Source organism: Panthera tigris, chromosome C1 (assembly GCF_018350195.1).
Source record: "Panthera tigris isolate Pti1 chromosome C1, P.tigris_Pti1_mat1.1, whole genome shotgun sequence".
Taxonomy (NCBI): Eukaryota; Metazoa; Chordata; class Mammalia; order Carnivora; family Felidae; genus Panthera; species Panthera tigris.
In genome coordinates, this window is record NC_056667.1 from 218702006 (window position 1) to 218729916 (window position 27911).

The following is a 27911-nucleotide window of genomic DNA, read 5'->3' on the forward strand; positions in this document are numbered from 1 at the left end:
GCCATGGAGCTGCGGGCCCGAGGCTGGTGGCTGCTTTGCGCGGCCGCCGCGCTGGCCGCCTGCGCCCGCGGGGACCCTGCCAGCAAGAGCCGGAGCTGCAGCGAAGTCCGCCAGATCTACGGGGCCAAGGGCTTCAGCCTCAGCGACGTGCCCCAGGCAGAGATCTCGGGTAAGTGAGGGCGCGGCACCCGGGGCCCCGGACCCCGGCGCGCCCGGGTCCCTACTGCGCGCTCCTGCTCTCCCCTGCGTGCCCTGAGCCCGGAGCCGGCCGCCTGCGCCCCCGCCCGTCTGCACCCCCTCGGGCCCTCGCCCCCGAGTGCCGCCCGGGTCTCGTGCGCTCCTCTCGGCCGCCCCCCGAGCCGCGAGCACGCACGCCGGCCCCTTCCCCGAGGAGCTGTGCTCGTGGGGCTGTGGCCCGGGCCGTCCCCGGCGGGGAGTCCTGCAGGGCCAGAGCTAGGGCTGGGCGTCTTCGGCCATCGGCTCGGCCCAGCGCGGTGGCGGGGCGGGGGGTCCGAGCCCGGGGGCGCGCAGGGCTGACTGCGGGGCCGGCTGTCGGGGCGCAGCTGACGGCGGCCGCGGGCGAGGGACTCCCATTTGTCTGGTCGGGCCTCTCCGGGAGGCGCCGCGGGTCGGGCCTGGGGATTCCTTTGGGGTCCCCAGCAAGGGCAGCCCGGGTGGGTTCAATTACAAGTCCCCCATTCTTGGCGGGAGTGGGCCCCTGCGAGGTAGGGAGTCAGCCGTGCGCCTGGGGGTGGGGGCGAGGCGCTGACCTCTGCCACCTGGAGCCCGAAGCAAGGGCTCCTGCCTGGCGAACTTGGACTCGTGGCTCGCCGGCCTGGCACTCGGAGCCGCCTCTGGCGGGGAGTCGAGCTGCAGGTGGTCGGCGCTTTGGATCCCGCCCAGGGGCCGTTTCTTTTCTTTGTAAGAGCATCGACCCTCCCAGGCATCCTCAGCCCTGCAGCTGCCTGCAGTCCTGCCCACCCCCTCCCTGCCGGCCTCTGAGGAGCTTTGGAGGGTGGGGGGTGGAGTACAAAGTCCTAAGGACCACCCAGGCCCCCAGGCTCTTCACACTGCAACTGTGTGGGGAACCACACTAGGTCTGTGCAGGGCGCCTGGGACGCGGTGGGCAAGCTCAGAGCGGACTAGTTTCTTTTAGGGAAGGGATTTCTCCCAAACTAGGGGGAGAGCTGTGAGTAAGGGTTCTGCTCAGACGGTGACATGGGGGACAGGGAATGACCACAAATACAGGAATTCTGAGTGACAGAGGAGTGTATCCATGTGCAGTCCATGGCCCTGCCTTGCTGGGGACTGGGAGGGAGGCAGCCGGGTTCTGGCCCCCTGGGCCCCGGGACGGTCAGACACACACAGGGCTGCCTTGAGAGACCCTTGGACATACCTGCCCACCCGGCCACCAAGGCTCTGGAGAGGCCCCCTCTCAATACCCCAGAGCGGGCCTTCCAGCATCTCCCTCTGCTGAGAGTTCCTGTCCGTGTCGGGCCTGCCTCTCCGGCGGGCCGGGTTTGCCGGGCTCCCTGGCTGCACAGGGCCCTCTGCAGTTGGGCTCACCCTCTGCTCCACCACTGCCCCTCCTCCCACACAAACAGGAGAACTTTGGCCTGGGTGTCCCCAGCCTTCCCTCTGGATCCCACCCCAGACGCCCCCACTCAGCCCCCGATCTCGGCTGGAAGCCTGTGCCTGTGCCTCTTCTCCGCGTACCCACTCCCGCTTGGCCACTGTGTCCTTAGGGGCCATCCTAAACTTGCTCAAACCCACAGGCCTCTGTCTTGGTGAGGCCGAGAGGCCAGGAGGCCGAGTTTGGGCAGCTGCCAAGGGGTGGGAGAGAGTGGGGCAAACTGGGGAAGCTGGGGAAGGGCGGAGGCTGGGCTGGGGCCCAGCTCCTGTTCCCCTTGGGTTGGGGGAGGCAGTCAATCAGGGGCCCCGGAGGATCAAAGTGCATTGCAGTCTCTGTGTGTGATGGGTGGAGACGGGGTGCTGGCTGCCCGGCTGGGGGACAGTGGCTACCCAGCAGCTGTCCCAGCGTCGTGCTGGCCAGGGCTTGGGTGCCGCCCTCCTCCGGGCCTGGAATGCCAGGGGCCGCGCTCTCTGCCGGCGCCCCCTCTGCGGGCGCCCCTCAGCTCCTCCGTCCTGGCGGGAGGGCTTCTTCAGAGGGGCCACCTCTCTTCAGCCTGTGGCTGAAGCCCCCATGAACGCTGGGACGGCGGAGGGCCCTGCAGGGCCCAGGCGCCCAGACGGTGCCAGCGCCACGTGGAGCAGAGGATACAGGGTGACCTCCCAGGGCAGCGGCCAGCCCGTCCCCTCCTGTTGCCGCGGGGCCTGGCCTCCGTGGACCAGGCGCCCCCTGGCGGCCTCACACAGCACGCGCCTCTGGGGAAACCCTGCCTGCTTCTCCTCTCCTGCAGGCCTGGCCGCCAGACTTCTCTAGCGTGGGGACCTGGGGTCCCCGCCTGTGGAAAGCACCCCCCCCCCGACTCAGCCGGCCCTGACCGGGTGGAGTGGTTGGAAAGCAGGGAGGCGTTTACGGCCTCTGCCCAAGGGACCTTAGAAATGACGGTGGGCTCGTGAGAGTGGGGAGTGTCAGGCCACATAAGATTCCAGTTCGTGACTTCGTGTGATTTTTTTGGATGGCCGTGCCCGGCAGTTGGTGATGACAGCTGTTGTCATTTTACAGGTGAGGAAGCGGGCCTGGGGAGGCAGAGCCGGGTAAGGCCGTGGGGGCCACAGAGCCCAGGGAACCCTCCCGAAGGCCAGAAGGCAACAGAGAAAGTGAGGGATCCCTCTGCCGGGAGCCAGTGCCGGGGACGTGCAGTGCCCCGTGCTGAATCACACATGCCCGCTGGAGCCCGCAGGCTTTCTGCCTCTGCCTGCGAGGTCGCTCCTGGCCCCCAGCTGTCTTCCCAGCACCTGCCTGGCTTCCTGGCACTCCAGTGACATGCCTTGTACTGCTCTGACCCTTCGCTGGGGTGCTGGGGACAGGGGCCACTCCTGTCACGTCCGTGTTGTAGCCACAGAAGCTGGCCCCGTTCCCGGCACCAAGTAGGTCCTCGGTCCACATTGCTGGGGACGCACCTGTGTCCTGCTCCGTGCCAGGCCATGGAGGGTGGGCAGGGAGAGGCGAAGGGCCTGGGCAGAGGAGGAGGGGTCTAGAGGTCCAGCGCTGGGGGTTGGAGGTCAGAGGGGGCCGTCAGTGCAGTGAGAACCGGTTGATGTCCCCTCTGGCCCGGGGTTGAGCCTACCTGCCGGCAAGGGGGGGGACAGCGTACCCTGGAGCTCACACCAAGGGCCCCCCCCCGGGCCCATCGGCAGAAACCGTTGCTTCCGTGTGCCGGCTCTGACCCCCGACGCCTGTTGGGTGGTGAGAGACTCTGGGAGAGGGTCCTCAGAAGCCCGCATCCCAGAAAGGGCTGTCCTGGCTGGGCTCAAAAGAACCCACCCAGTATCTGTCCTCACCTGTGGTCTGTAGGGCTCTCACAGGCCACATGGCACACGGCCTGGCCCCAGGCCACGGGGTTCTGTGTACCCTGCCCTGTTCAGAAGGCAAAAACACCCCGTGTGCCTGGCCGGGTCCCCGAGTGGTCCTCAGCCCCTGGTTGTACTGCGGCTCCGTCCCTCTGCCATTTGAGGACCTATGGTTTCATCATCCCCAGCCTGAGATGACGGGGGGAGGCGTGTGATGGGGAGGCCCGAGGGAGCCAGGACCTGACGGGGCCACCTGCATGATGCAACGGCCTGAGCCCCCTGCTGGACACTCTGCGGTGTTCCTGCCAGAGGAGCAACATCCTCCCTGGGCCTTACTTCAAATGTCAGTCCTGCCGCGCAAGCCTCCCGCGCCACGCGGCCCCTGGTTTTCACGCACAACACTGGGAATGGTCACGACCGCCCCTGAAGGTGCCCAGGAAGGGATGTGCTGGCACCGTGCACCGTGTGGCCGGCCCCGGCCCACGTTCTCCCCCTGCCCCTGCCCTGGGGTCTTTGCAGGCCCGCACAGACCCCTCGGGCAGTAGCGTCTTGAGAGCCCTTAACGTGACCCCGACTCGGTGCACATCTTTTCGTGTTACTGTCTGTTTGATGCCTTGGGTGAGGAAGGGTTTTTGTAGACCTGCTTCACAGATGAGTAAACCGAGGCCCAGGGGAGCCACGTAACTTTGCCCAGCACGCGTAGCCCACGTGCAGCTCAAGCTGTGGACCCCAAAGCCTATGGCATTTGCTGCTGCCCAGTCCTGGGCTCCGAGTTTTCTGGAAGGCCTGGAGCCATCCCGGCCTGGAGGCCTGAGATAGGAGCCCGAGGCCCAGGCCCTGGTGGTCCCCCCCCCACCGCCTTCTCCTGTGGGCTCTCCTGGGCCTGGCTTCCTTTCTAGGCCGGCTTAGAACATCTCTTAACTGGAACTCTTCCCGAGCCTTTGCCCTGGCCTCCCTTCCTCCGTCGGGACAGGGCCGTGTATACACTGGCCTTCCTCATAGCTGGGCCTTGCCCTCTGCCTGGGCCCCCCGATACCTGTCTGGTGGCGGCCAGCTCTTCCGCAGGCCTTGAGGGCTGTTGTTCCTGCCCGAGGAGGGCTGTTCCCAGGCACCAGGGGCATGAATCAGATGATCCCCGGGTACACGCAGGATGGCCTGGCTGTGTGTTCCTGGCTATTGCAAGAAACCCCCGGCGTGTCCCCAGCACCGTGCTGGGCCAAGTCCCCCAGGACTCACGGACAAATGCTTCTCCGGGGGTGAGAGCCTAGGGGACGAGGCAGGTCGGCCTGGCTCCGTGCAGGCACTAATTAAGGAACAGTGTAAGTCTGAGGTTGACAGACGGTGGCCCAGCCTCTTGGGAGAGGGACTGGGGACACGTCGGCCAGGCAGCAGGCTGGGTTCAGAACCGGGAGGAGAGCCCGGTTGTGTGGGGGTGCCCATGCTCGTGCCAGGCCATCCACACCCACAGGCACGGGTGTCAGCCTGGCTGGCCCTGGACGGGAGAGGGCCTGCCCCGAGGCCGTTGGGAGTCGGGTCGGGCGTGGGACCGGCCTCTGCCGTGCCCAGGCCTGGACGTGCCCAGGCAGCAGGAACACCTCCCTTGTCAGGCAGACTCTTCTTTCCAAGACCTGCTTCGTTCAGGGTGATTTCAGACCAAGGCTCAGGGCCCCTGTCAGGCGCCTGGAGGACACTGGGCCCTGCTGTCCAGTGCAGCCCCTGCCTATCCAGCGTCTCTGCTGGGGGCCGTCCCCGATCACGTCTGACCATTAGCAGAGCCCTGTGGCCCCAGGTCACTGCCCACACTGGGGAGAAGACAAGTAGACTCCAGAGCGTGAGGGCTCCAGCCGGAGGCCACCCACCCCGGAGCCCGGCTCCTCGCTGCTAGGGCGGCTGGCAGTCTTTCTTGCTGGTGTTTGTCTAGGAACAGGCCCGGGCAGGTGCCCCTCGCTGCTGGAAGTCTCCTGGGGGCGGGGGTGGCACGGACGGGGATGCTTCCTCCCGCCACAGGCCTCTCCCCACCTTCCCAGGTGGGGGCACATGGCGGCCAGGTGTGAGGCGAGGGCAGGCGTGGCCTCCCTGCTGGGGGGGCAGGACCTTGGGGGCCGAGCCTCCTCGACTGACTTCAGACGGGCTGTGGATGCCGGGGAGGCTCTGGGTGGGGGGAGTGCAGAGGGAGTGCACACCTGCTCTCCCAGCAGGAGCCCTAGAATCCTGGGTGGGTTCAGGAGCCGCTGGCGGGGGGGGGGTGGGGGCGGGTGCGGGCAGGCTGGCCTCGTCCCGTGCCCTCCTCTGCCTGTGGCCTCAGCGTCCTCTCCCGCCAGCTCCTAGCTGGGTCGTCTTCCTGGTACACACACCCCCTCCTGCCAGGTGGGTCCTCCCCGTGCCCGCCCCGGCACACGGCTGGCACCGGCCTGGCCGGGCGTCCCCCAAGCACCCACGCTCTGGGGCTTGCCCTGCTTCCCAGGGTTCTCCCCAAGTCTGGGCGGGCCTCGGCAGTAAATACTCCAAGCACCTCCCGTGTGCCAGGCCTGGGCCGGGTGCCGGGGGCGTGTCAGACGCACATGCTGGGCAGCTTACGCAACAGAAGGTTACCGTCTGGCAGTTCTAAGGCCGAAAGTTCGGGATCAAGGTGTGCGGGGCTGGCTCCCTTGGGATCTGGGGGGCAGGACCCGTTCCAGGCCCTGCCGGCTTCTGGCAGCCGCTGGGGGTCCTTGGCCTTTTGGGCCTGAATGTCTCTGGCTTCATGTGGGTTGTCCACGTGGGCTCATCTGCCTCCAGGTTTCACCTTAAAAAAGTAAGGACACCTATCAGATTAGGGGCCACCCAACTCCCGTGTGACCTCACCTTCACAGACCCCCTACTCAAATAAGGGCACCTTCTGACCTCCTGGGGCCAGGACTGCAGCGTATGAATCAGGTGGCCCAGCCCATCTGCTCCCTGAGATACTTTCCGTCTGGCAGCGGTGGTCCCGAGCCCTGCTGTTTCGTGACCATGGCTCCTCGGGACAGGGTCATGCCTCCGCATGTCTGCCACAGGCTCAGAAGCCCGGCACAGATGCGTACCGAGGCCCTGGTGACAGTGTGGAGGGGTCAGGCCCCTTCCCACCCACAGGCTTCTCCGGGCACGGCCCTGGTGTGGGTGGGCTCAGAGGTCTAGGCCCTGACCCCCGCCGGGTCCTTGAGTAGTCTCCAGCCCCCTGTGAGCCTCAACTTCTCCATCCCTGTCAGGGTGGGAGGGTCAGGAGCCACTCCTTCCAGCGTTCGAGGCCTGCTGACCCGCCAACACATCCGGCTTGTGTCACGTCCCAGAAGCAGGGCGGGAGGTGAGGCGGCCTTAAGACCTTCGTGGGGTTGGGGGGCACCTGGCTGGGATAGTACTCAGTGACACCAGTGTTCTTTCGACAGGCTCAAGGTCCCCACCTGAGGGGAGGGGGCCCAGCATTCGGGGCAGGTGCTGGAATATGCCTGGGGGAGGGAAGGGGGCCCAGAGGCCAGGAGGGGGCACATGGTTTGGAGATGGGGAGGCAGAAGGTGGCAGACGGGCCACCGTGTGGCAGCTGTCCCCTGGTACGGTGGCCCAGCTGAGGAAGCTCGCTGCTCATTTGTGCTAAGTGCTCCCTGGGTCCTGGAGGCTTGGCTGGGTGACAGGGCAGCCCCGAGGGGCTCCATCAATCCCGCTCCCTTGCCATCTGTCCTGACCTCAGCCCCCCGGAGGCCCAGGGCCCCGCCCACCGCCCCTGCTGCATCTCACAGGGGAGACTGGCCGGGTCCGAGCTGGGGACTGGCCCTGTCGGGTGGTGCTGGGTGAGGGCCAGCAGAGCACAGCATGGGGGCCTGCGCCGTGAGCCCCAGGGCCCCGAAGTGGACGCGAGGACCAGAAGAGAGGAGGAGAGCTGGCCGGCAGGGGGGCCTGTGGGAACCCCGCTCTGGGCCTCTCCCCGCCCGCCCCCCCCACCCCACCACATGCTGAGGACCGAGGCCCTGCTTCCTTTAGCCCCTCGCCCTGGCTGCCTCCAGTCTCTGGCTTGGAGGTGCTTCCATGGGTGTCTGCAGGGTGGGTCCGGCCACGTAGCATGTGGATGAGGAAGCCGGGTCCCAGAAAGGGGTTCCCCGTGCTCAGAGGCCTGTCCCTTGAGGGGTTTCTCCAAATTGCCTCATTGCCTCGGTGTCCGGTGTGGGTACTGGGTAACAGTGCCCACCCTGGGAGGGGGCACTAGGGGGACGTTGTGTGTCCCTGTCCCATAGGCGCTGGGCATGTGGTCCAGAGTGCAAGAGGGAGGTCGGCGGTAGGACGGAGAGCTGGGGCTCGAGGCCCCGGAGCACCCACAGCCACGAGGAGAGAGGGGCCCAGGAAGGGGCCAGGAAACTCTCAGGCCCATGTGAGGCCCAGTTGAGGCCCTCGTGACACTCGACTGCAGGAGCGCCTGGCCAGCCGCCCCCGGGAGGGCCTCCTGAGGTCAGAGCCGGTGCTCCTGACGGCAACAGATGTCCGAGCCCCACTGCCCTGCCCCTTGTGATGAGGAAGGGCTGGCCAGGCCGGGGCGAGGGTCTCCACCTTTCATCCACTGTGTGCTCACCCTCTGCCAGTTTCTGGAACACAGAGGTGAAAAACCACGGTCTCTGTCTCCCAGAAGATCAAGGTCTAGTGAGAAACTCCCTTGGGGCCTTCAGACCATCCTGGACTCAGCGGGCCAGAGCCTGCCTACACTGACTGTCCAAGCCTCGTCTGCACCCCAGCTAGTCGGTCCTAGGACGGTGGCAGTGCCACCAACACCTGGAGGGTGGACAGCCAGGCCCTGGACAGGTGCACCTGTCCTCTCTGGGGCTCCCTCCCCATCGGCACTGGAATCTGGGGGTTGGTGGCCCGTGCATACCTTCAGACAGTATCCCCAACACTGAGGACCCACTTTCTGAGCCTGCGAGTCCCATCCAGGCCCATCCCTGTGTCTAACGGCATCCTATGTGCCTGGTGCCACATCGAACCATGTGGGCCCCCGTGGTGAGCCATGGGTGACAACTGAGTGTGTCCTTAGGCTCCGGGGCCCCCGACTGCCTGTCCCTGGCTCTGGGGGCCAAGGGAGTATATCCCACCCACCTGTGACCATCTCCAGGCCCTGGGGACAGAGATGATGCCACCCACTGCCTGGGTTGGCTCATGATCACTCACATCTCGTTGTCATGGAGTGTGGGACACAGTGGACCGACAGAGTTATTTTAAAAGGATGAGGCTCTTAATTCCGCTCCGCCGTCCCTGACCTCCCCCGGCGTGGCACGGGCTGCCCACGCCACAGAGAGTCCGGGCATCTTGGCATCCTGCCCTCAAGTGACCCAGGGACTGGCACATCCCCATCACTGTGCATTTGGGGGGTTGGGGGACAGGTCAGACACACACAGCTAAAGCCCCATCCCCAGGGTCCGGTGTGGTTCCCAAGTAGGAGCTGTGCGCTGGGGGCATTTTCGGTCAGGGCCAGGGACCCTGTGAAGTGCTGGGCACTCTTGAACAGCCAGGAGGTGGCTTCCAGAAATGCCAGTAGCGCCTCATGCGAAGCACCTTGAACCAAAGCCCTGGGCGGGGTGGAACCAGCGGCCTGGAGCACGGGGGAGGGGCGCCCTTCTGCTTTGGGGCCAGGATGGCCTCGCAGGGGTGGGTGGTGGAGTCGTCTCTGGAGGAGGGCGAACCGTGGCGGACCGACAGGTGTGAAGGCAGGGCGCCGAAGGCCGGGGTCCTCAGCTGGGGTGCATGGCGAGGCCCGGGGAAGGAATTGGGCAATTGGCGAGCACGGCCGAGGAAGAAATCGCGTTTCTGTTTTTGCTAACCTCTAAGCGGACTTGAGCGTCTCCTGTTACCACGAACGAGGCAGCGGTGGGGTGTCTGGGGCGTGGCTGCCGTGGAAGCCGCTGGTGCACTCTGTCCCCTTTCGTTTGCGGCGGGTGGCCGGCAATCCCTCTCACACTCTCCACGACCTTGACGTCTCAGCTGGTTCTAGACCTGCCGTCAGCTCACGCAGAGCGCGCTCCCAGGAGAGCGGGCGAGGCACCACGTCACGCGTTCACTGTGCGGTTTTCTGAGGACCGTCGCGCCTCGCCTGGCGTCCTTCGTGGTCCTCCGCATAATTCTTCGACTCGTCAGCGCCCGGGAAGGGGTCAGCGGGCCTCAGCAGACGGTCCAGTGGGGCCAGTGCTGCGGCCAGTGTATGCACCCAGGAGGGCCTGCAGGGGCTGGGGGTGGGGCCGGGCCGCGGAGCAGGGGTGTCTACGGGCACCCGGAGGTGACGGGGACATTCAGAGGTGACAGTCTCTCTGCATCACTCAGTGGGTGTTATCTGAGCTCCTCCCGCGTGCTGGGGCTGTTCTCCCGCTGAAACGCAGCCACCAGCAGAGCCACTGGCACGAGGACACGACGAGCGTCGGTCGTGTCCTGTGAGCTGTGGCTCTGCTGGCCACGGTGACCACGTGTTATGTCGGAAGTCGGAAGTAAAGAGAGCTAACACGTGAATCCAGACATGCACGTGTTGAGGTGAGGTTTGCAGTCACACCGCACCACCCCCCCCCCCGCCCCTCCAGGGCTGTAGAGCAAAGACCCCTCCCAACTGGGGTTCAAGTGCCGGCTCCACATTCACTCGCTGTGTGACCTTGGGCCAATTACTGAACCTCTCTGAGCCTCAGAGTGCTGTTCCATTAAATGGGGATGGTAGCAGTGCCTGCTGCATGGAGCGTCCGTGGTCATCAGTGCGCCCGTGTGCACAGCCAGAGTCCATGCCGCGGGGCCTGCTGGGGACACGGGCCCTCCGTCTCCAGGTCCTGCCTTCTGGAGGTGCCGTGTGGGAGGGCCCCTGGTGGGAGGCTGAGCAGCCACACGGCCGGGGGTCAGAGATCTAGGCTGGAGGGGAGGATTCTCCCCTTGGTCAGTCACCCGCTTCTGCTTACCGGCCAGTGCTGGGTGTGGCTTCCATGCTCCCGCCCGGCTGGCCCTGGTCTCTGGTAGTTGAGCACTGCGGGAAGAGCTGGTCCTGGAGGACAGCTCTCGGTGAGGGAGCACTGCCCCAGCATAGGGCCATGCCCACACCTAGGAAGGACCCTGTGTGGCCTTGGAGGGTGGCAGCTGGTGTTTACAAGAGAGCCACAGATGGAGGCACCAGAAGTAACCACAGATCCTGCGTAGAGGTTGGAGGGGGATAGGAGATGGTGCCGGAAGGACCCACACACCCCCTCAATCCGTAGCCGGGCCTGGGGTCTGGCAGCCTGCATCGGGGGGCCTCTCCTCGCCCGGGTCACGTGGGGCCTTATCAACGTCCCCGTGGCCCCTCTCTGGGGACGGGGCTGGTTCCATCCCCTTGACCATCTGCTCCAGGATTTCCCTGAGCGGGACCATGCCACCCCCATCCAGAGCTGTGTGCCTGTGTGCCCTTCTGCCTGCTGGGCATGGCTGGACGAGGCCGGGGTTGAGACACCGGGTGCCTAGGGGAGCAGAATTCCCCACCTCCTGAGGGGCCTGGCCTTTCTCTGACATGCTTCCAGCTTCACCGGCCCCTGAGAAACTGATCTGGAGAAGCCAGGGAATAGGATGGTCCCCAGCCTTCCCACCTGCTCCGCGAACCCAAACAAGATCAGGGCTCCACCTCTGGGGAGCGGGGCAAGGGGGCAAACGCTGAGCTCACGTGACCCTCTGTGTGCCCAGCAGGGCCTGGTGGGCGCTGCCTCCGGTGGAGGGTTGGCTACTGGCAGGAGCGTCTAGGCAGTGTCCCACCCCCCAAGTGGAGGTGGCCGGGCCTGGCTCAGCTTCCAGGAGAGGGGTCTCCTCTCCATACGCGGGACTTCCAAGCTGCTGGTGGGCCCCAGGTGCCACCGTGCTCTTATTTCCTCCCCTTCAGCGAAGACAGGGAGGCACACAAGTTGGGCAGCAGACCTGAGACATTGAGCGAGTCACGGAACGTCTCCCAGCCTCAGTCTTCCCATCTGTAAGATGGGTGCGATTCTATGTTCCTGTTAGCCTGCTCTGAGGGGGTTGGGGCTGTGGGTCTGAGGACCTCAGCTGGGGTTGTGCCTGAATGTTGCAGGGAGGGAGCCTGTGTGACTTCAGTCAGGCTTCTGTCCACACCCCACGAAGGGCTGGAAATAAAACTGCAGTATATCTTCTTAAATTGGTAATCCAGATAGCGAAAAAGTTTGTAGTTTAGGTATGTCCTGAATATTTTAAAGTAAACCGGTGTAAGTTTTTGGTGAAAGTACGTGCTAGATATTTAGCGTACGTACGTTGCAGATAGTGGGGGGCGGGGGGGTCTTGCTTTTTTGGTGATAAAATGCGCATAAAAAGATTTAGCATTTTAACCGTTTTTGTGTACAGGTCAGGGTCATTAAGCACATACGCACCGTCCACACCATCCGTCTCCAGAATTTTCTCATCTTCCCCCACTGGACCTCTCTCCCCAGTGGACACGGACTCCCCAGCCCCGCCCTGGCCCCTGGCGCCCACCTTCCGCCCTGTCACTGTGACTCTGACGACCGTGGGGGCCTCCGCGTACACGGAGTCACACGGTGTTTGTTGCTTCAAATACCATGCTGGTTTCTTTCACTCCGCACGGCGTTGGCAAGGTCAGGTGCCTCCACGTCGGAGCAGGTGTCGCACTTCGTTACTTGTTGAGGCTGAGTAATATTCCGTCCTGTGGCTCTGCCACGTTTTGTGACCCACTTCTCCGTGGACGGACACGGGTTGTTTTCACCTTCCGGCTGTTGTGAGGCAGCCGCTGTGCACAGGGGCGTGCGAGATTCTGTTCCAGTCCTTGCTTTCATTTCAGTTCCTTTGGGCCAGATACTCATGCTAAGAAAGAATGCCGTTTTTCTGTCACTCACGGTGAACTGTGTCCCGTCCAGATCTGCAGCCCCCTCCCCAGCTGTGCCTGCCAGCTGGGCTGGCGAGCTGGGTGGAGGTGCCTGGGCGGTAGGCGGCCCCTGACTCAGCCAGTGGGGGGCGGGGGGGGGGGAACCGTCCTCCCCAGGCAGCGGGCCGGCCGTCTGCAGCTTGCTGGGCGGCGGGGCGTGCCTGCCCCTGCCCCTGCTTCCGCATCCCCGTCCTGCTCAGGACGCCCCCCCACCCCGGGGCTGGCGTGGGGGGAGGTCTCGCAGTGGGAGAGGCAGGGGAGCGGGAGGCCAGCACTGCTCAGCCACTTCCCGCCGAGTGACCGCGGGCATTCATGTCAGCGCCTACACCGCCCGCCGTGGCGAGGGAAAGAGGGGCTGCTGTGCAGATCGCGTCTAACACCTTGCACAGCGAGCAGCGAGCAGCGAGTACTCCCATCTCCTGCGGAGTCCGCCGGGCCTCTGTGAGAACAAGGGCGCCCTTGTGGGGAGCAGACTCGCCCCGAAAACCCCCTCGTGGACACTGCCCGCTGTCCTGCTGCCTGTGGTCGGGTCAGGAAGGTCTGAGGCCGCCACTCTGGGGCCGTGATGGCACGAAGCTGCGTTTCCTTGAATGCCGACACCAGACAAAGAGTCTCTCTGTGCGGTGTCTTCAGGCATATTTGTTTACTGACCCAGGTCCGGCTTGGGTGCTGGGCAGGGAGACAAGAGAAGGGAAGTGGAGGCCCCACCAGCAGGCAGAGTGGCCTTCCTGCCGCCAGGGAGGGTGGGCTGCCTGTGCTGAGTGGGTGTTGTGCCCCCGGGGGGCCTGGGAGGGCTTCCTGGAGGGAGACCTGAGTTGGCCATGAAAGAGGGTGGGGCCAGGGGGAAGGGCGCTGGGACCCAGAGTTACTACAAGTGGCAGGCCACAAGCTGGAGGGGGACTGAGGAGCTGGGATGCCAGGCCGACGGCGCCCGTGACTTTGGACATGGCTACCAGGCTTGGTGGGAAGTGGCTGGGTCAGGGGGCGTCAGCCGAGCCCTCTGCCCCTTGCCATTCTGTCTTTTCAGCCCCAGGATTTATGGGGCCTGAGCGGAGACTGGGCCCGGGTCACCGTGAGCCCCCGTGGACTCCCTCAGTTGGAGGGTCCTGCCCGATGTTCCAGCCCAGCTAGGAGTTGGTGCCCCCTTTGCCTGTGGGGGGGTCCAAGGGGGGAGGATGGGCAGACCCGAGGCGTGTCTTTGCGGGGAACACAGCAGAGAGGGTCCCTGAGCTGTACCCCCTCCTGCTGTTCCAGGTCATTCCCTGTGGACACTGGAGAGGCCCCCTCAGCTGCCCCAGGCCCCACGGGAGGGTGGATGGGAGGGCTGTGCAGAGCCTCAGGCATTCACGCCCCACCGATGCCCAGCCGGCTGGCATGCGGATGAGCCCGAGGGGGTGCTCTCCTCAGCTCAGCTTGGGCCAAGCTCGGCCTGATGGGAGAGATTCCGGGGAGCACTTACCCCTGGGCCCCAAGAGAGTGCTCCCTGCCCTGCAGCCAAGACCTGAGGTCTCAGGTGCAGCAGGCACAAACCCAGGGTCCCCTTTATCCCCGACTTGTTCTGAGGTCATGGAGTGAGCTGTGAACCCTGAAGCAACCCAGGGGAGGCCCGTTGGAGAGGGCTCGGTCTCTTGGCCAGAGCTGCGGCCAGACTGATGAGGCCAGGCCCACGGCCTCACCGAGGCGCCCCCAAACCTGGTGCTCACTGGCAGGGTGGCCTGCCCAGGAGGTCCCGAGCAGGAACCGGGCGGCACAGAGAGCAGCCTTGTGGTTACCTGGTGAAACCCCCTTCTTCAGGAGTCTTAGGTGTTGTGGCCTTGGTGAGGGGTCTTTGATCAAGCGCTGCCTGCCAGGTAGGGCTCTCCAAGTGCAGGCTGGCCGCGAGGAGGGTGGCCTGAGTGGGTGGTTTTCTCCTGTGGGGTGGCAGCCAGGTGAGGCCAGGGCCAGGGCTCCGGGGAGTACAAGGTATTGGTGAGGGCTGTCCCGGTGTCCTGGGAGGGAAGGGAGAGACACCAGTGTGGGAGGGTGCCCGGGGAGCGTGTGGCCAGGTGGGGTTGGCCGATTCCCAGGGGAAGGAGATCAGCAGTTGGCACGCAGGCCCAGGTCGCCTAGCTGAGAGGCTGGAGGCCTGGAGGGGACAGGTAGCGGCTGTGGTGGCTTTGAGGGCCCCAGACAGCAGTGGGAATCCGGTCGTCGTCAGCAGGAGAGGGGGCTCCCAGGTGGGGAGCTGCCATTCTCCGTCCCCAGGAGAAACCCGACACCCCCATCCCCTCCCTGCCACCCCCGCCCCCCCCCCCCAGCCTCAGGTCAGCATCCGGGATGGGCCCCCGCCCCCGGCTCCCGGCTCCCGAGCGCGCTCCGGGCCTGCGCCTCGGGGCTGTGCTGCGGGAGAAGAGCGGAGGAGGGCCTGGGTCCCCGCCGGGAGAGGGGCCGGGCCGGAGGGGGCGCGGGGAGGCCGCCCGCGGGTTCCTGGGAGACGGGGCGGTGCCAGCGCGGCGGGGCGGGGGCTGCGGGAGGAGGCGCGTCCCCGCTGCCGGGAGCCGCGCCCTCGCCGTGCGCGCCAGTGCGGCCGCGGGGCTGCCGGGGCGGCGGTGGCCGCTGCTCCTCCCCGGCTCCTGGCCGCCTGCGCCGCCTCCGAGCCCTCCGGCCCGGTCCTGCTCCTCCGCCGGCCCCCGGCCGGGTCCCCAGGCGCCCCCCCCACCCCCCCCCACGCGCCCGCAGCCGGAGTCGCGCGCCACCCGGAGCGTCACCGCCACCGCAGCCTGGGACGCCGCCGCTGGAGCCGCCGCCGCCGCCGCCGCCGCCGCGCAGGGTTCTCGGGGCCACGGCGCGGGTGGCCTCTGCGGGGCCGGGATCCAAGCTGGGCGACCCCGCCTGGGATCCAGCCAGCCGTCCACCCCAAGCCATCTCCATCTCCCCGGTCCCCCAGCGCCCCCGTCCCCAGGCTTGCCACCCCTCCCTTCACTCCCTCCGCCTCGCCCCCTCATCCCCACCCCTGTCCCCCGTCACCTCCGCCTCGGCCCCATCTTCTGTCCGCCCTGCCCTGCGCTGCCCTCACCCCCCACAGGCGCATCTTCGCTCCGCTTCCCCACCGCTTCGCAGCAGGTGCCCCAGCGTCCACCCCGTGGATCGTGGGTCCCCGTTCTCGCCGCACCCCATCGCCACCCCACCCCGTCCCCTCCTGCCGTTCCCCACCTCTCCCCTTCCCCGGGCCCCTCTCCGCCGGCAATCCCGCAGCGTCCCGCCACCCCTCCCCACCCCCCACCCCCCACCCCCTCCAGTGCCTCCCACCGCCTGCCGCAGCCCCCTTCCTGCAGCGAGCCCCCCTTCCTCTTCCGTCAGACCCGTCCCCTCCCCTTCGCCTGCCGCAGCCCCCGCGAGTCCCCGCTGCCGCCACCCCCTCCCCATGCCTGCCGCGCCCACTGCGGCAAGCCCCTTCCCCGCCAATCGCGTGGCCCTCCTCCCCCACGCCCGCCCCGCCTGCCGCAGCCCCCCGCGCGGCCCCCCTGCTCGCCGCCTCCCCGCCCGCCTGCCGCAGCCCCCGCAGCCCCTGGGCGCCCGCCGCGCCCACTGCACCAGCGCCCGGTCCCCTCCGCGCCAGGAGCACCGCCGCCGCATCTCCAGACCGCGCGCTGGCTCCCCGGCTCCCCGGCTCCCGCCCCGCGGCGCGCGTCCTGGCCCGCAGCGACTGGCGAGGGCACCGGGGCGCCCAGCCTTTGTTCCACGGCCCCGGCGACGCAGCCCCTCACAGGCCTGGGGGGCCCACCCCTCCCACCCACCGAGCGAGGAGTTGTCCGCACCGATGCCCCTCGGTTTCGGGTCCCAGTGCCTGGCGGAGGCTCTGCGGCAGCACTGGCAGAGGGCCGCTTGGTGACGCTGTCATTTGCCTGAAATGGTGGGGGGGTGGGAGGGGGCTTTGGGTGGTCGGTGAGGGGTAGGGAAGCAGGTTGGGTCGGAAGCAGGAGGGGTTGTGGGTGTTGTTGGTGTGTAAGGGGGAGTAGGAGATCGTGGTTGAAATGTCCTTTGCAAGGTGCATCCGAGGCCACCCTTCTGGACGGACTCTAGGTGATCAAGTGTGACCCTCCAACAGGGACTCGTCAGGGGCAAAGGCTTCTGGGGGATGGGGGGCTGTTGAGAAAGGAAGGTCTGGAGCTCCGCTGTGGCCAGTGGCCAGGGAAGCTCCCTCTGTTTGCTCCGTGTCTCCCACCCCCAGTCGGCTGGTAGACATTCCAGGGGGATCCTGTGGCCACTGGAGCGACATAGGGTCCAGGAGCAGGAGTGGGCGGGGGCACTTGTCCAGGGGAAAGCCTTGGACAGCCGCTCACCCCCACCCCAGTCTGCCGGCAAAGCCCCGGGTAGGGTCCAGAGTTGAGTAAAGGAGAGGGGTGGGGAAGCCGCCCCCTTCCTGCCCTTCCAGACCCGGGCCTCTCCCTTGCTGGGTTTTGGTGCCTGGAGCTGGCCACGCGGCCCCGCTTCAGCCCATCCAGGGAGGCTAGCGCAGGCTAATTGTCGACAGTGACCTAGAGTGTTCTAGGGGTCGCTGGGCCAGGTGGTGCAGAGCATCGGGGCTGTGGCTTTAAAGACAGGTCAAGCAGATAGTCTGCATACTCCCCTGTGAGCACTAGAAGCTTCTGGAGACATGGGCTTGGCATGGCGCCATCTTCCCTCTGCAGTCTCCTTGGGAGGGCTCTAGCGCCACCAGACACAGGTGGCTGCTGGGCTGGGCCTGGACACATGAGGTCCGTGTCTGGCATTGGAGCCAGTGACCACTGTTGGGAAGGGGGTCTTGGGCTAAAGCATCAGGGTGATAGTGCTGGTGGGGGTGGCTGCTGGGTGGGGAACGCCTTTCGGAGGCTGCTAAGACGGGACAGCTGGGACCAGCGCTCAGCAGGTGGCAGAAGGGTGTGAGCCTTAAAGATATTTAAGTCGTAGACTGATACGGGCTCAAGTGAAGAGAAACCGGGGGTCTGGGGTGACCCCGAGAGATCTGAATCTGGAGGGAAAAGGTGGACCTCTGGTCTGCCACCCAAAAGAGAAGCAGCCGCTGATGGGGTGAGGGGAGTGGGTGCAGTACTTAAACCTGAGGAGCAGGAAGGGAGGGAATCTGGGAATTCGGGGGCGGGGCCTAAGGGAAGGAGCCGCAGGGATCGCAGGACGGGCGTACATCCCACCGTGAATCGGTGAATCGGACCTCCCTCCCGTTTCCCCAGAACCCCCGGGGATCGGGGATCGCCACAGGGAGGAAGTGTCCCACAGGCCAAGGGAAGTCCTGGATGTGGCCGGCCCGCTGTTGCAAAAACCGCAAAGGGACCGAGGGAGGAAGGAGGGACGGTCACCGGCCGGCCGGTGGAAGCGTCCTTGGGAAGAGGGGCCGGCGCCTGCCGGCGCGGGCGAGTCTTCGTCTCTCGGCAGGTGTTGAGAGGTGGGGGGGTTCGGGGCCGGAGAGGTTCGAAGCGACAGGGTGCGATTCCGTCGTGCACACTGCCCGGGGTGGGGGGTCCCCTTCTCTCCCGCAGACCCCCGCCCGGCGCTTTGGCTCCGACCGGGAGGGGCAGGCCCGCTCGCCCGGAGGCGCGGGGGTGCCCTGCTGAGCCCGCCTCCGGCCGGCCGGCATCCAGGGCCGTCGGACGATGTGCGGACCGGGCCGGGCCGGGCCAGGGTGGGCGGAGGGCGAGCGCCAGGCGCTGCAGCCCCTGCGTCTGCCCCGCGGCCGGCTCGCGGCCGCCTCGGCCCAGCCTGCCCGGGGCCTCAGGCCGGCGCCCGGGCTCTGGCTCCGTGTCTTCACTCCCGTGTGTCCGCGGAGGGAGGGAGGGCCGGGGGCTGTGCCGGGGCAGCCGGAACAGCGCAGGCCACCGGGCGGCTGGACGAGGTGGCCGGGCAGGGCCGGGGAGGCTGTGGGGACAGTGCCAGGGAGCCCACGCAGCAGCCGCCCACGGCGGAGCTCCCTGCATCTCTCGGCGTCCCCCTCCTCTGCCCAGCCTCTCTGCTGTCTGCGTGAATGGCAGGCTCGGGGAGGGGGTCTGGGCCACCGGGGGACCGGGAGGGTTCAGGAGGGAGGGCAGCCGGCCAGGGATGCCGTCTGCCCCCACAGCCTGCAAATACTCAGGATTGGGCGGCCCCGGGCCCACATGAAGCCCGGCTGGCACCTGCCCCCTGCCCCAGGCCACACCCCTGGTTCGCCCTCCCCACCCCCACCCCCACCCCCCAGCACCACTGGGACCCCGGTGTGCAGAGGGCGCTCTCCGGGCCCCCACTGAGGAGGGGAGCTCAGGTTTCTCCTGGTTGGGGCCCGGGGACCCCATGGAGAGAGAGGACCCTCATCTTGCTCAGAGTCCTGCCTCCTGCTGGCAAAGGCACCCGAGAGGGAAGCATGGTAGCTGTTGTCTGGCCCAGCCCTCCCTGCCTGTTGGCACCTGGGCATGCCACCCCTCAGGAGAAGGGGCACAGGGATGTTGGCGGGTGCCCCCCCCCCCACCAGGCCCGGGCTCCGACCCTCAGCCCCAGCTGGTCCCCACAAGGCCCGGAAAGGTCTGGCTCACCCAGAGGGTCAGGCCTCAGGTCCCCAACGGCCACACACCCCCCGCAGACCTGGGGCTCCCCTGGGGGTGGTCACAAGTGGTCTCCGGCTCCAGTCTGTTACCCCGAGGTCAGCCCTGCCCCAAGATGGGCGTCCCAGCCCCCCTCAGACGGACATGCTAGCATCACCTCCAGGCCCTGGGAGAAGGGGCGGCGGTCCTCCAGGCATGCAGCCCCTGGGGGGAGCAGGTGTCTGAGACCAGACACCGTGTCTGAGTGCCCCGCCCAGGCACCTGCGGCCCCTCCCACTGCACCTGCAGGCCTCGGCAGCGCCTGTCCCGCCGATGGGCACGGAGGCCAGACACGGCAGCAGATAAACACAGTCCAACCTGGTGTGACCCGGTGGTCCCGAGAGGCAATTCGGGGCAATTCAGCCTCAGGATAATAATTTCTCTCTCCCCTCCACCCGAGGCCTCTCCTAGAGGCTGTCTGCACCCAGGGCTGCTGATTCTCCCCTGCGGGTCACCTTGGAGCCAGCCCCCAGCCCTCGGGACCCAGAGAACTCTGCCCAGGCCGCCGCACCCCCACCCCACAACTGTGCACAGGATGACCCTGCCCCCACACAGCCCCTGCCCCCCTCCCCCGTCAGACCCTTGCTGCCCAGGGGGCCCCAGGAGGGACCGCTCCCACAGCTTAGAGGCACGAAGTATGGCCTGCAGGGTGGGGTAGGGACGGGTGGGGAGGGCGGGGAGGTGGCCCGGTGGGCGTGGAGTCCTGAAAACAGGTAGCCTCGGCTTCTCACTGTGCAGCATGGACTGGACGGGAAACTAGTCTCTCTGAGCTTGGTGTCTCTGGTCTATAAAGTGGGGTCACAGCACCCACCTCCGAGCTGCTGTGATCGTAATACTGGGACCTGTGGCCGGCGCAGTATGCACAGCGGTATAACCACAGGGCTGTGTGACTTAGCACCTGTCCTTGACCCCAAGGTGGGAACATGGATAGTGGTGCTGCCCTGGAGCCAAGGGCCAAGGCCGCGGCGTGAGGAGTGATGGGGGCTTTGGGGGCGCAGCGGAAGGGACGTCTGGAGACACCCGTGTGTCCTCTTGCCCCGCCCGCCCCCGGCAGATCTGTGTCCAGGCCATGTCCTTGCTGGGTTAGGCTGCCCCCCACGTGCTCTGGCATGGGGCGGGGGGGGGGGGGGTGGTAAGGAGGCTCTGGTTGTCCAGCCCTGCCCATCAGCGACCCCTTCCTCCCTGCCCGTTCTCAGCCAGGGCCCAGGCAGGGGGGCACCATGCAGGCCTGGAGGCTTACCCTGGGGAGCCTTGAGTCTGGGAGCCCACCCCTCCGCACATACACAGGGCCCTGAGGCAGTTCCGTGCTGGGTCACAGATGTGACCTGAGCTGCTCCAGAGCCCCTGGGATGGCCCTCCTCACCTGCATGGTGGCAGCAGGGGGACTGAGGGGCCGGGGGGACCTCCGACATCCCTGCATCCTCACTTCATGACCAGCCCGGCTGCGTTTGTCCCAGACGGCCTGGAGGGTGGCCTGCGGAGGAAGCCCTGCTCCTGTGTCCCACGCTGGGGACTGCACCACCTACCCCGGGACCCCCACTGGAGCTGTGCCCCTCCCAGGGTCCGCTGTTCATGTCCGCCCTGCCCAGGAGACCCCGCCAAGCCCCAGGGCCAGTTCTCCTGGTCCCCAAAGCTGTGCCTGCCCCCGGACCCATGCCCCAGCAGCCTCCCCGCCCCTCCTCCCCTCACGCCGGCCCCTCCCCACAGGTGAGCACCTGCGGATCTGCCCCCAGGGCTACACCTGCTGCACCAGCCACATGGAGGAGAACTTGGCCAACCGCAGCCGGGCTGAACTGGAGACAGCCCTCCTGGACAGCGGCCGCGCCCTGCAGGCCACACTCACCACCCAGCTGCAGAACTTCGATGGTGAGCAGGCCACTGGGGTTTGGGGACCACCAGACGCTGACACGGTGGGGAGCTGGGCACGAGGGCACCTCTGCTGGTGAGGCGGGCTCACAGGATGGGTGGGGTTATTAGCGCTCTGGGGCTGGGAGCTGAGATTTGGGGGGTCCCGGTAGCGGAAAGCTGCCCACGTGCAGGGGCCCAAGCAGGGGACCCGTGAGCGTGGGGTGGTCTGCAGGCGACTTTGTCCACCCCGTGGTGTGCACGGCAACACACGTGCACGTTTGGGGAGATCAGGCCCATCCCTCTGTCCGCCCTTCAGAGGGTCCCTCTTGCTCTCAAGGTGGCTCCTTATCACTAGAGGCAGGAACAGGCCTTGGACTGGCCACCAGGTGGCCCGGAGCCAGGAACCGCAGTGTGACGGCCGAGCTCGGGGCGGGGCACTGAGGATGGGGCTTCGGAGGGCCGGGTCTGCGCTGGTGCGGGGGCAGGAGGAGTTTGGGGCCCCGGGCGTGGTCCTCACATCTCCGGGGCAGCTGCTGTGCGTGGCATTCATGGGTCTCACACCGGGAGTCTCACGCCGTGTCTGGGCAGAGATCGAACGCCCTGGACCGTGAAGAGTGGGCTGGTGTAACGACGTCCACGGTGGCCACCCCAGGGGGACGGTGTGGGCGCTGGGGTGGGGGGCCCCCAGGAAGTGACCTCTGAGCTGAGATTGAAGCCTGAGGTCTGACTGCAGGGAGGAGGTGCCCCGGCAGAGCCCGAGCTGAGACAGGAGGGAGAGTGTGAGCCTGCAGCTGGCAGACAGCCCCGAGTGGCTTTGAGGCCCAGCCTGGCAACACCTGCAGCAGTGGCTCTCCTTGGGGGCCCGTGACCTCCGCCCCCTGCCTCCTTCCCACCATCCGGCAGCCTGGCCAGGAGCTGCCCGGCTCCCACCTGCGGTGCTGCACAGGGGGTCCTGAGCCCTACGGCCCAGGGCCTTGGGCGGCGTAGATGTGGAGGAGCCCGAAAACCCCTGGGGGCCCAGGGTCCAGGGGCCTGTGCGGGGAGGGTGGCCACGGCTCTGGGGGCCGAGTCCGAGGGCAGGGGCCATGTGGTTACAGACTGCAGTCTTGCTGCTAAAGGGGGTGGGTGCTGTCCGGGACCCGGTTCTGGGCATACGGGGTGCAGGGCATCTCCCCCGAACCACGCCCACGCCCTGCCTCCCGGAAGGCTGCAGCACATCTGTCTGGGGCTCTGGGCAGGTCCCAAGGGCTACAGGAGATCCAACCCGGACCCTCAGGCAGGCCAGCTTCTGGGAGGCATGAGAGGGAGGGCCGGACACGGGGCTGGGGGGTGGGGGGGGGGGTGGGCAACGCAGGGAGGAAAGAGCAGGAAGGAGGCGGCCCCACCTCCTGACTCAGAGGACCCTCCTGCCCCCCTTACAGGTGATCCCAATGAGTCCCTGAGGGCACCCTGAGCCTGCCCCCAGCTCAGAAGTGTCCATTGGAGGCCCTGAGACCCGAGAGGGGACCCCCACCCAGGCTTTTGCACCCCAGGCCACGGGGGGGGGGGGTGAGGTCTTAGAAGTCCTAGGGGCATCGGGGGCCTGGCCTCCACAGCATAGGGGGTGTGCGGGGGGAGGTGGGGGGTGGGACAGGAGGCCCCGGGAGGCCTCACCGCCCACCCCCCCCCCCCCCCACTGGCCCAGATCACTTCCAGCACCTGCTGAACGAGTCGGAGCGGGCGCTGCAGGACACCTTCCCCGGCGCCTTCGGGGAGCTGTACACGCAGAGCGCCAGGGCCTTCCGGGACCTGTACTCCGAGCTGCGCCTCTACTACCGCGGCGCAAACCTGCACCTGGAGGAGACGCTGGCCGAGTTCTGGGCCCGCCTGCTGGAGCGCCTCTTCAGGCAGCTGCACCCGCAGCTGCTGCTGCCCGACGACTACCTGGACTGTCTGGGCAAGCAGGCCGAGGCGCTGCGGCCCTTCGGGGAGGCCCCGCGCGAGCTGCGCCTGCGCGCCACCCGCGCCTTCGTGGCAGCTCGCGCCTTCGTGCAGGGCCTGGGCGTGGCCAGTGACGTGGTCCGGAAGGTGGCCCAGGTGCGCTTGGCGGGCCCCCCCCACCTCGCTCGGGGACCCTTCGGCCCCGCCCCCCGCCGCTTTGCATCTCGGCCCCGCCCCGTGCCCCGGGGTCTCCTGGCCCGGCTCCCTGCCCCGCCTACAGCACGTCCCGATGTCCCGCGACTGAGCTCCGGTGGTGGGGGCAGCCGGGCGGTCCCATCCTCAGCCAGCCTGGGTCCCGTGCAGGACCAGAGGGGAGAAGGTGTGGGGCTAGATGCCGAGTCGACTGCGGGGTCAGGGGCCGGGAGTCGAAAGGGCAACTGGCTCGGAGGCCAGAGCAGGCCGGGGCCAGCAGCTGGAGTCAGACCCCCTGGTGACAAACCGGGGAGGGGGAGGGCATCGGCCTCCGAGCCACACAGCCCTGGGTGTGAGCCGCCTCTCCGCCTCCAGCTGGCGTCCTTTAGCGGGTCCTCCGCCCAGCCCCGAGCCTCAGTCCCCTCGTGCGCGTCGCACACAGACCTATTCACGCTCCCCCGTGAGGCTTGGTGACGGCAGTGTTCCAGGGAGTCGCTCACTAGGACGGTAGCAGTTATTAGGATGAGTGGTCCCACGACCCGTGGGCCTGCTTGGTCATCTGAGAAGAGAGGGGCTCCCCAAGAAGGGCCGGGGCCAGGCGGAGGTCCCACTGTGGGTGGGGCAGAACTGAGGCCTCCTGACTTCTGTCCAGAGCCTTCCAGCCCCGGGCTCCTTGGGGGGCTGGGCACGCCCAGCTGCGGGGCTGGGCTCAGGCTGCCTTGGCTCCGCAGGTGCCCCTGGGCCCGGAGTGCTCGAGGGCCGTCATGAAGCTGGTCTACTGCGCGCACTGCCTGGGGGTCCCCGGCGCCCGGCCCTGCCCTGATTACTGCCGCAATGTGCTCAAAGGCTGCCTGGCCAACCAGGCCGACCTCGACGCCGAGTGGAGGAACCTTCTGGGTGAGCCCTCGCTGCCACCACGCGCCAGAGCAGAGCAGGGACAAAGCCAGTCCCGTCCTCGGGAATGCCTGGCCAGAGGCCCTGGGAGGAGGGTGACCCGGGGTCAAGGGACAGGGAGGCCATTCTGAGTGCAGGCTGCTGCCTGGGATGGAGCCCTGCGGGGTCCTAGTTCCTCGCCCTTCCCCGCTGAGCGAGGGCCCCCTCACGCATACGTGCCCACATGAACGTGACCTAAGGCGGGCCACCGCATGCGGTGGGCCAGCCGGCCTGTGCGCGTGCCGACACGTGGGGGGCCCACACGCATCCACATCAATACGTGTGAGCTGACGCTGCTGACGTCAGGTGGGCCAGCGTGCCCGCGCTCCGGCACCGGTAAGTCCTAACTGTGCTGACCCTGCAGGCCGACCCGTGTACACGCTCACGTGTGCTGATGCGTGAGACTCACCCACACGTGTGAACTAGCACCTGCCCACGGTGGGCCAGTTCAGCATGTGCCAGCACACGCGAGCTTCCACACGCGTGTGCCCAACACGCGTGCATGCCGACACACAGGAGCTAACACGTTCACCCACGGACCCCTGGCCGGCCGGCACGCGTGCGTATCAGCACACGCGTGAGCTCACGTGTGGACACGGCCTGGCTGGCGTGCATACTTACCAAATGCCCTCTGTGCGTGTGCCCACGCCTGTCCCAGACTCCATGGTGCTCATCACCGACAAGTTCTGGGGCCCGTCGGGTGCGGAAAGCGTCATCGGCAGTGTGCATTTGTGGCTCGCAGAAGCCATCAACGCCCTCCAGGACAACAGGGATACGCTCACAGCCAAGGTGCGGGCAGGAGGGTGCGGTGGGCGTGGCGTGGCATCCCGGATGTGGCCTCGTGCCCCTGCAGGACCCCTACGGTCTTCCCCCAGGTCATCCAGGGCTGTGGGAACCCCAAGGTGAACCCCCAGAGCTCTGGGCCTGAGCAGAAGCAGCGCCGGGGCAAGCTGGTGCTACAGGAGAGGCCCCCCACGGGCTCACTGGAGAAGCTGGTGAGTGGTCCTCAGCCAGCCGGGCCCTGAGTGGACAGGGGAGGGGAGGGAAGGGCAGGCCGAGCAGGGTGCCCCGTGGTCTGACTCCTGCCCTGCAGGCCTCCGAGGCCAAGGCACAGCTCCGAGATGCCCAGGACTTCTGGATCAGCCTCCCGGGGATGCTGTGCAGCGAGAAGATGGCCATGAGCGCCGCCAGTGACGACCGCTGCTGGAATGGCATGGCCAAGGGCCGGTAGGTGCTGCTGCCTGGCTGGCCACAGGCCGGACCCCTTCGCGGTCTCACCTGGGCCTGTGCGGCCTGTGGCACCAAGTGCTGTGTGCGCGGGGCCGTGCCCGACCCCAGACATGCGGTAGGACACAGGAAACCCTCACCCGGGCCAGCTCCCGGCAGCGTGTACCGTGCTCCGTGTGCCCACGCCCCGCGACTGTGGGCTCCCATCGGCCCCTGAAAGGCCACTGGGGGTCTCGAGCTTGCCAGCACCTGGACAGGAGAAGAGGGGTGTGGGAGGGCGTGCCAGGGTATTGCCCCTTGGCAGGGACCAGGCCGTGACCCAGGGCCTGCCCACAGGTACCTCCCGGAGGTGATGGGTGATGGCCTGGCCAATCAGATCAACAACCCGGAGGTGGAGGTGGACATCACCAAGCCCGACATGACGGTCCGCCAACAGATCATGCAGCTGAAGGTCATGACCAACCGGCTTCGCAGCGCCTACAACGGCAACGACGTGGACTTCCAGGACGCCAGTGCGGGCGGGGCCCTGGGGGCGGGGCTGGGGACGGGGGCGGGGCCCTGGGGCGGTGCAGGGCAAGGGTGCCCAGGAGAGATCCTTCCAGCCCCCAGGCCCCCACGGTGGCAGGGAGATGCTGCTGCTGTCTGGACACAGACACCAAGCAGCCCCCACCCGTGTGTCCCCAAGCACAGCTGGGCCTGGCCAAGATGTCCATACGGACCCGGCAGGCCCCGGGCAGGTCGGGGAGCTCAGGGCGGAGCTGGCACTGGCACAGCCGACCGCGGGAGGCCCGTGTGGACGGTTGCTGTGCCCGGGGTCCCCTCACAGTGGGGCGGGCCTGCTCGAGCCTCCTCTCCTCCCCAGGTGACGACAGCAGTGGTTCGGGCAGCGGGGACAGCTGCCCCGACGACCTCTGTGGCCGGAGAGTCAGCAAGAAAAGCTCCAGCCCACGGACGACCCTGACCCACGCCCTCCCGGGCCTGTCAGAGCGGGAGGGCCAGAAGACCTCCGCCTCCGGCTGCCCCCGGCCCTGCGTGTCCCTAATGCTGCTCCTCTCCCTGGTCCTCTCGGCTGCCAGGCCCACGTGGCGGTAACTGCCGCAGGCCCCAGGGACCGAGGCCAAGAACTGACTTTGCCAAAATGCAAAACAGACGATATTTAATTCTGCTGGGCCTAGAGGCCCGGGGGCAGGACAGGGAGGGACAGTGAGGGGCCCCGGCTCTGGGACTGTGCTGGGGTGGGGCAGGGGGCCCTGGTCCTGCCGGCCACCCTGGCTTTTAATTTTGTATGAGGGCCTCAGGTCAGCCGGGAACAATGTCCCCAAAAGCCATGTATTTCAGGGACCTGGGGGATGCCGGTGGCCACCTCCCGCCTGCCTGCCCGCACCTCTCCCCCAGCTCCCCGAGCAGCGTCCCGCTGGAGAGTGCGAGTCTGTGCCTTCCTCTCCTGCCTCCTCCTGCCGAGAACTTCCGGGCTCCGTGTGTCAGAAAGCAAAGCCCACCCCTGGATGCCCAAGAATCCCTGGGAGGGCATCAGGGTTTCTGCCATCCAGGGTCTAGCAGGGGCTTTGAGATTATGCATGAACCCTTCTGACTCAGCCAGGCCCCCGTGATGCCGTGACCACCCCCCCAACCCCGCCCCCCGAGGCCCTCAGCGTCAGGGCGACTTCTAACTGGGAAGGCACCCTTGCCGATGAGTCTGTCTGGACTTTATTCTCGCCAAGGACTGGCTACGAGGGTCTGGGGCACACAGGTGGGCCGCCATGGGCACGGCCTCGCCACTTCCGGGCCCCGCCCTTGGTTGACCTTCACGTGAGGCTGGGGGTGCCGGTCCTGGCCATCCCGGGAGAGCAGGCTGGGTGCCCCCTTCAAACACGGGCCCCACGCCTGCACGGGGACTTGTGGCCGCATGCAGGAGCTGCCTGCCCGTGCCCTGCCTCTCACCGCCCCTAGGCCTGCGGCCCCCAGCTCGAGGTGGGGCAGGCAGGGCTGGAGGGGACACATGGCCACAGGACGCAGGGAGGCCGGTGAAACTTGAGCCTGGCCAGGAGGCCTGGCCCTTCCTGACCCCACCAGCTGCAGGGGGCCTGAGGAGGGGGGGGGGGTTTTGACAGTTAAGGGCTTTTCCAAATTTACATACATTCAGACGCTTTCCACCTGTTCACCCAGAGCTGCTTTTCAGCTACTCCCAGAGCTTGGAGGCACCTGGGCTTCCCGGACCTGGGCGCACCCCTGCTCACTCAGGCTGTCCGGGCCCGGGACCCCGCCATCCTCCCTCCCTCCCGGGCCCTAGCTGCTGTGGGTCCTGGGGAGGGGGCTGGACCCTGCCAGAGAGGGGCTCAGGCAAGGGGACCCTCACGGGTCTGTCGGATGCTGAGCCCCGTGGCTGGGCACAGCAGTCCTAGCCAGCACCGGGACCCGACAAGGCCATTTCGAGCTGCTTTGCCTTGCGTCCTGCGCTGGTCGGGGCCCCCAGCCCGTGTCCCGCCGGGCAGCGCTCCCCCACGGGCACGCCCACCTCGTGATAACTGTGCTCCTGCCACCCCAGAGGGCTGGGCTTGGGGCCTGCTTCCCAGCAGGCAAAGGCCAGCTGGACTCTCGGGGGCTCTGGGGCAGCAGCCGCCCACGTGCCCGGATGGCAGCCTTGGCCGCGCGTGGGCGTCCCCACCCTGTGTGCCTCTCTGGAGGGGGCGGCCCCAGCACAGTTGCTGGCCGGGCCGTAGCCAGGCCTGCTGTGTCCCCCTGCACGGTGTCACCTGGCATCACATGCTCTTGAGTCCTTGTACGAATAAAAGGTTGGAGAGCTCGTGTGGCTGTGGTGGCCCCATCCTGCCCAGCTCGGGGGTGAGCATGTG

At 67.2% G+C, this 27911-nt stretch overlaps 1 protein-coding gene across 1 annotated transcript; it reads left to right on the forward strand.

The window, feature by feature from the left end:
* On the forward strand, positions 1-27862 carry GPC1 (glypican 1). Its single transcript, XM_042995883.1, has 9 exons — positions 1-169; positions 20647-20805; positions 22472-22863; positions 23631-23796; positions 24491-24621; positions 24708-24827; positions 24926-25059; positions 25396-25571; positions 25922-27862. Exons 1-9 carry the CDS (start codon positions 4-6, stop codon positions 26149-26151), a joined length of 1674 nt encoding a protein of 557 aa, XP_042851817.1. The 5' UTR covers positions 1-3; the 3' UTR covers positions 26152-27862.
* Positions 27863-27911: the final 49 nt, after the last annotated feature.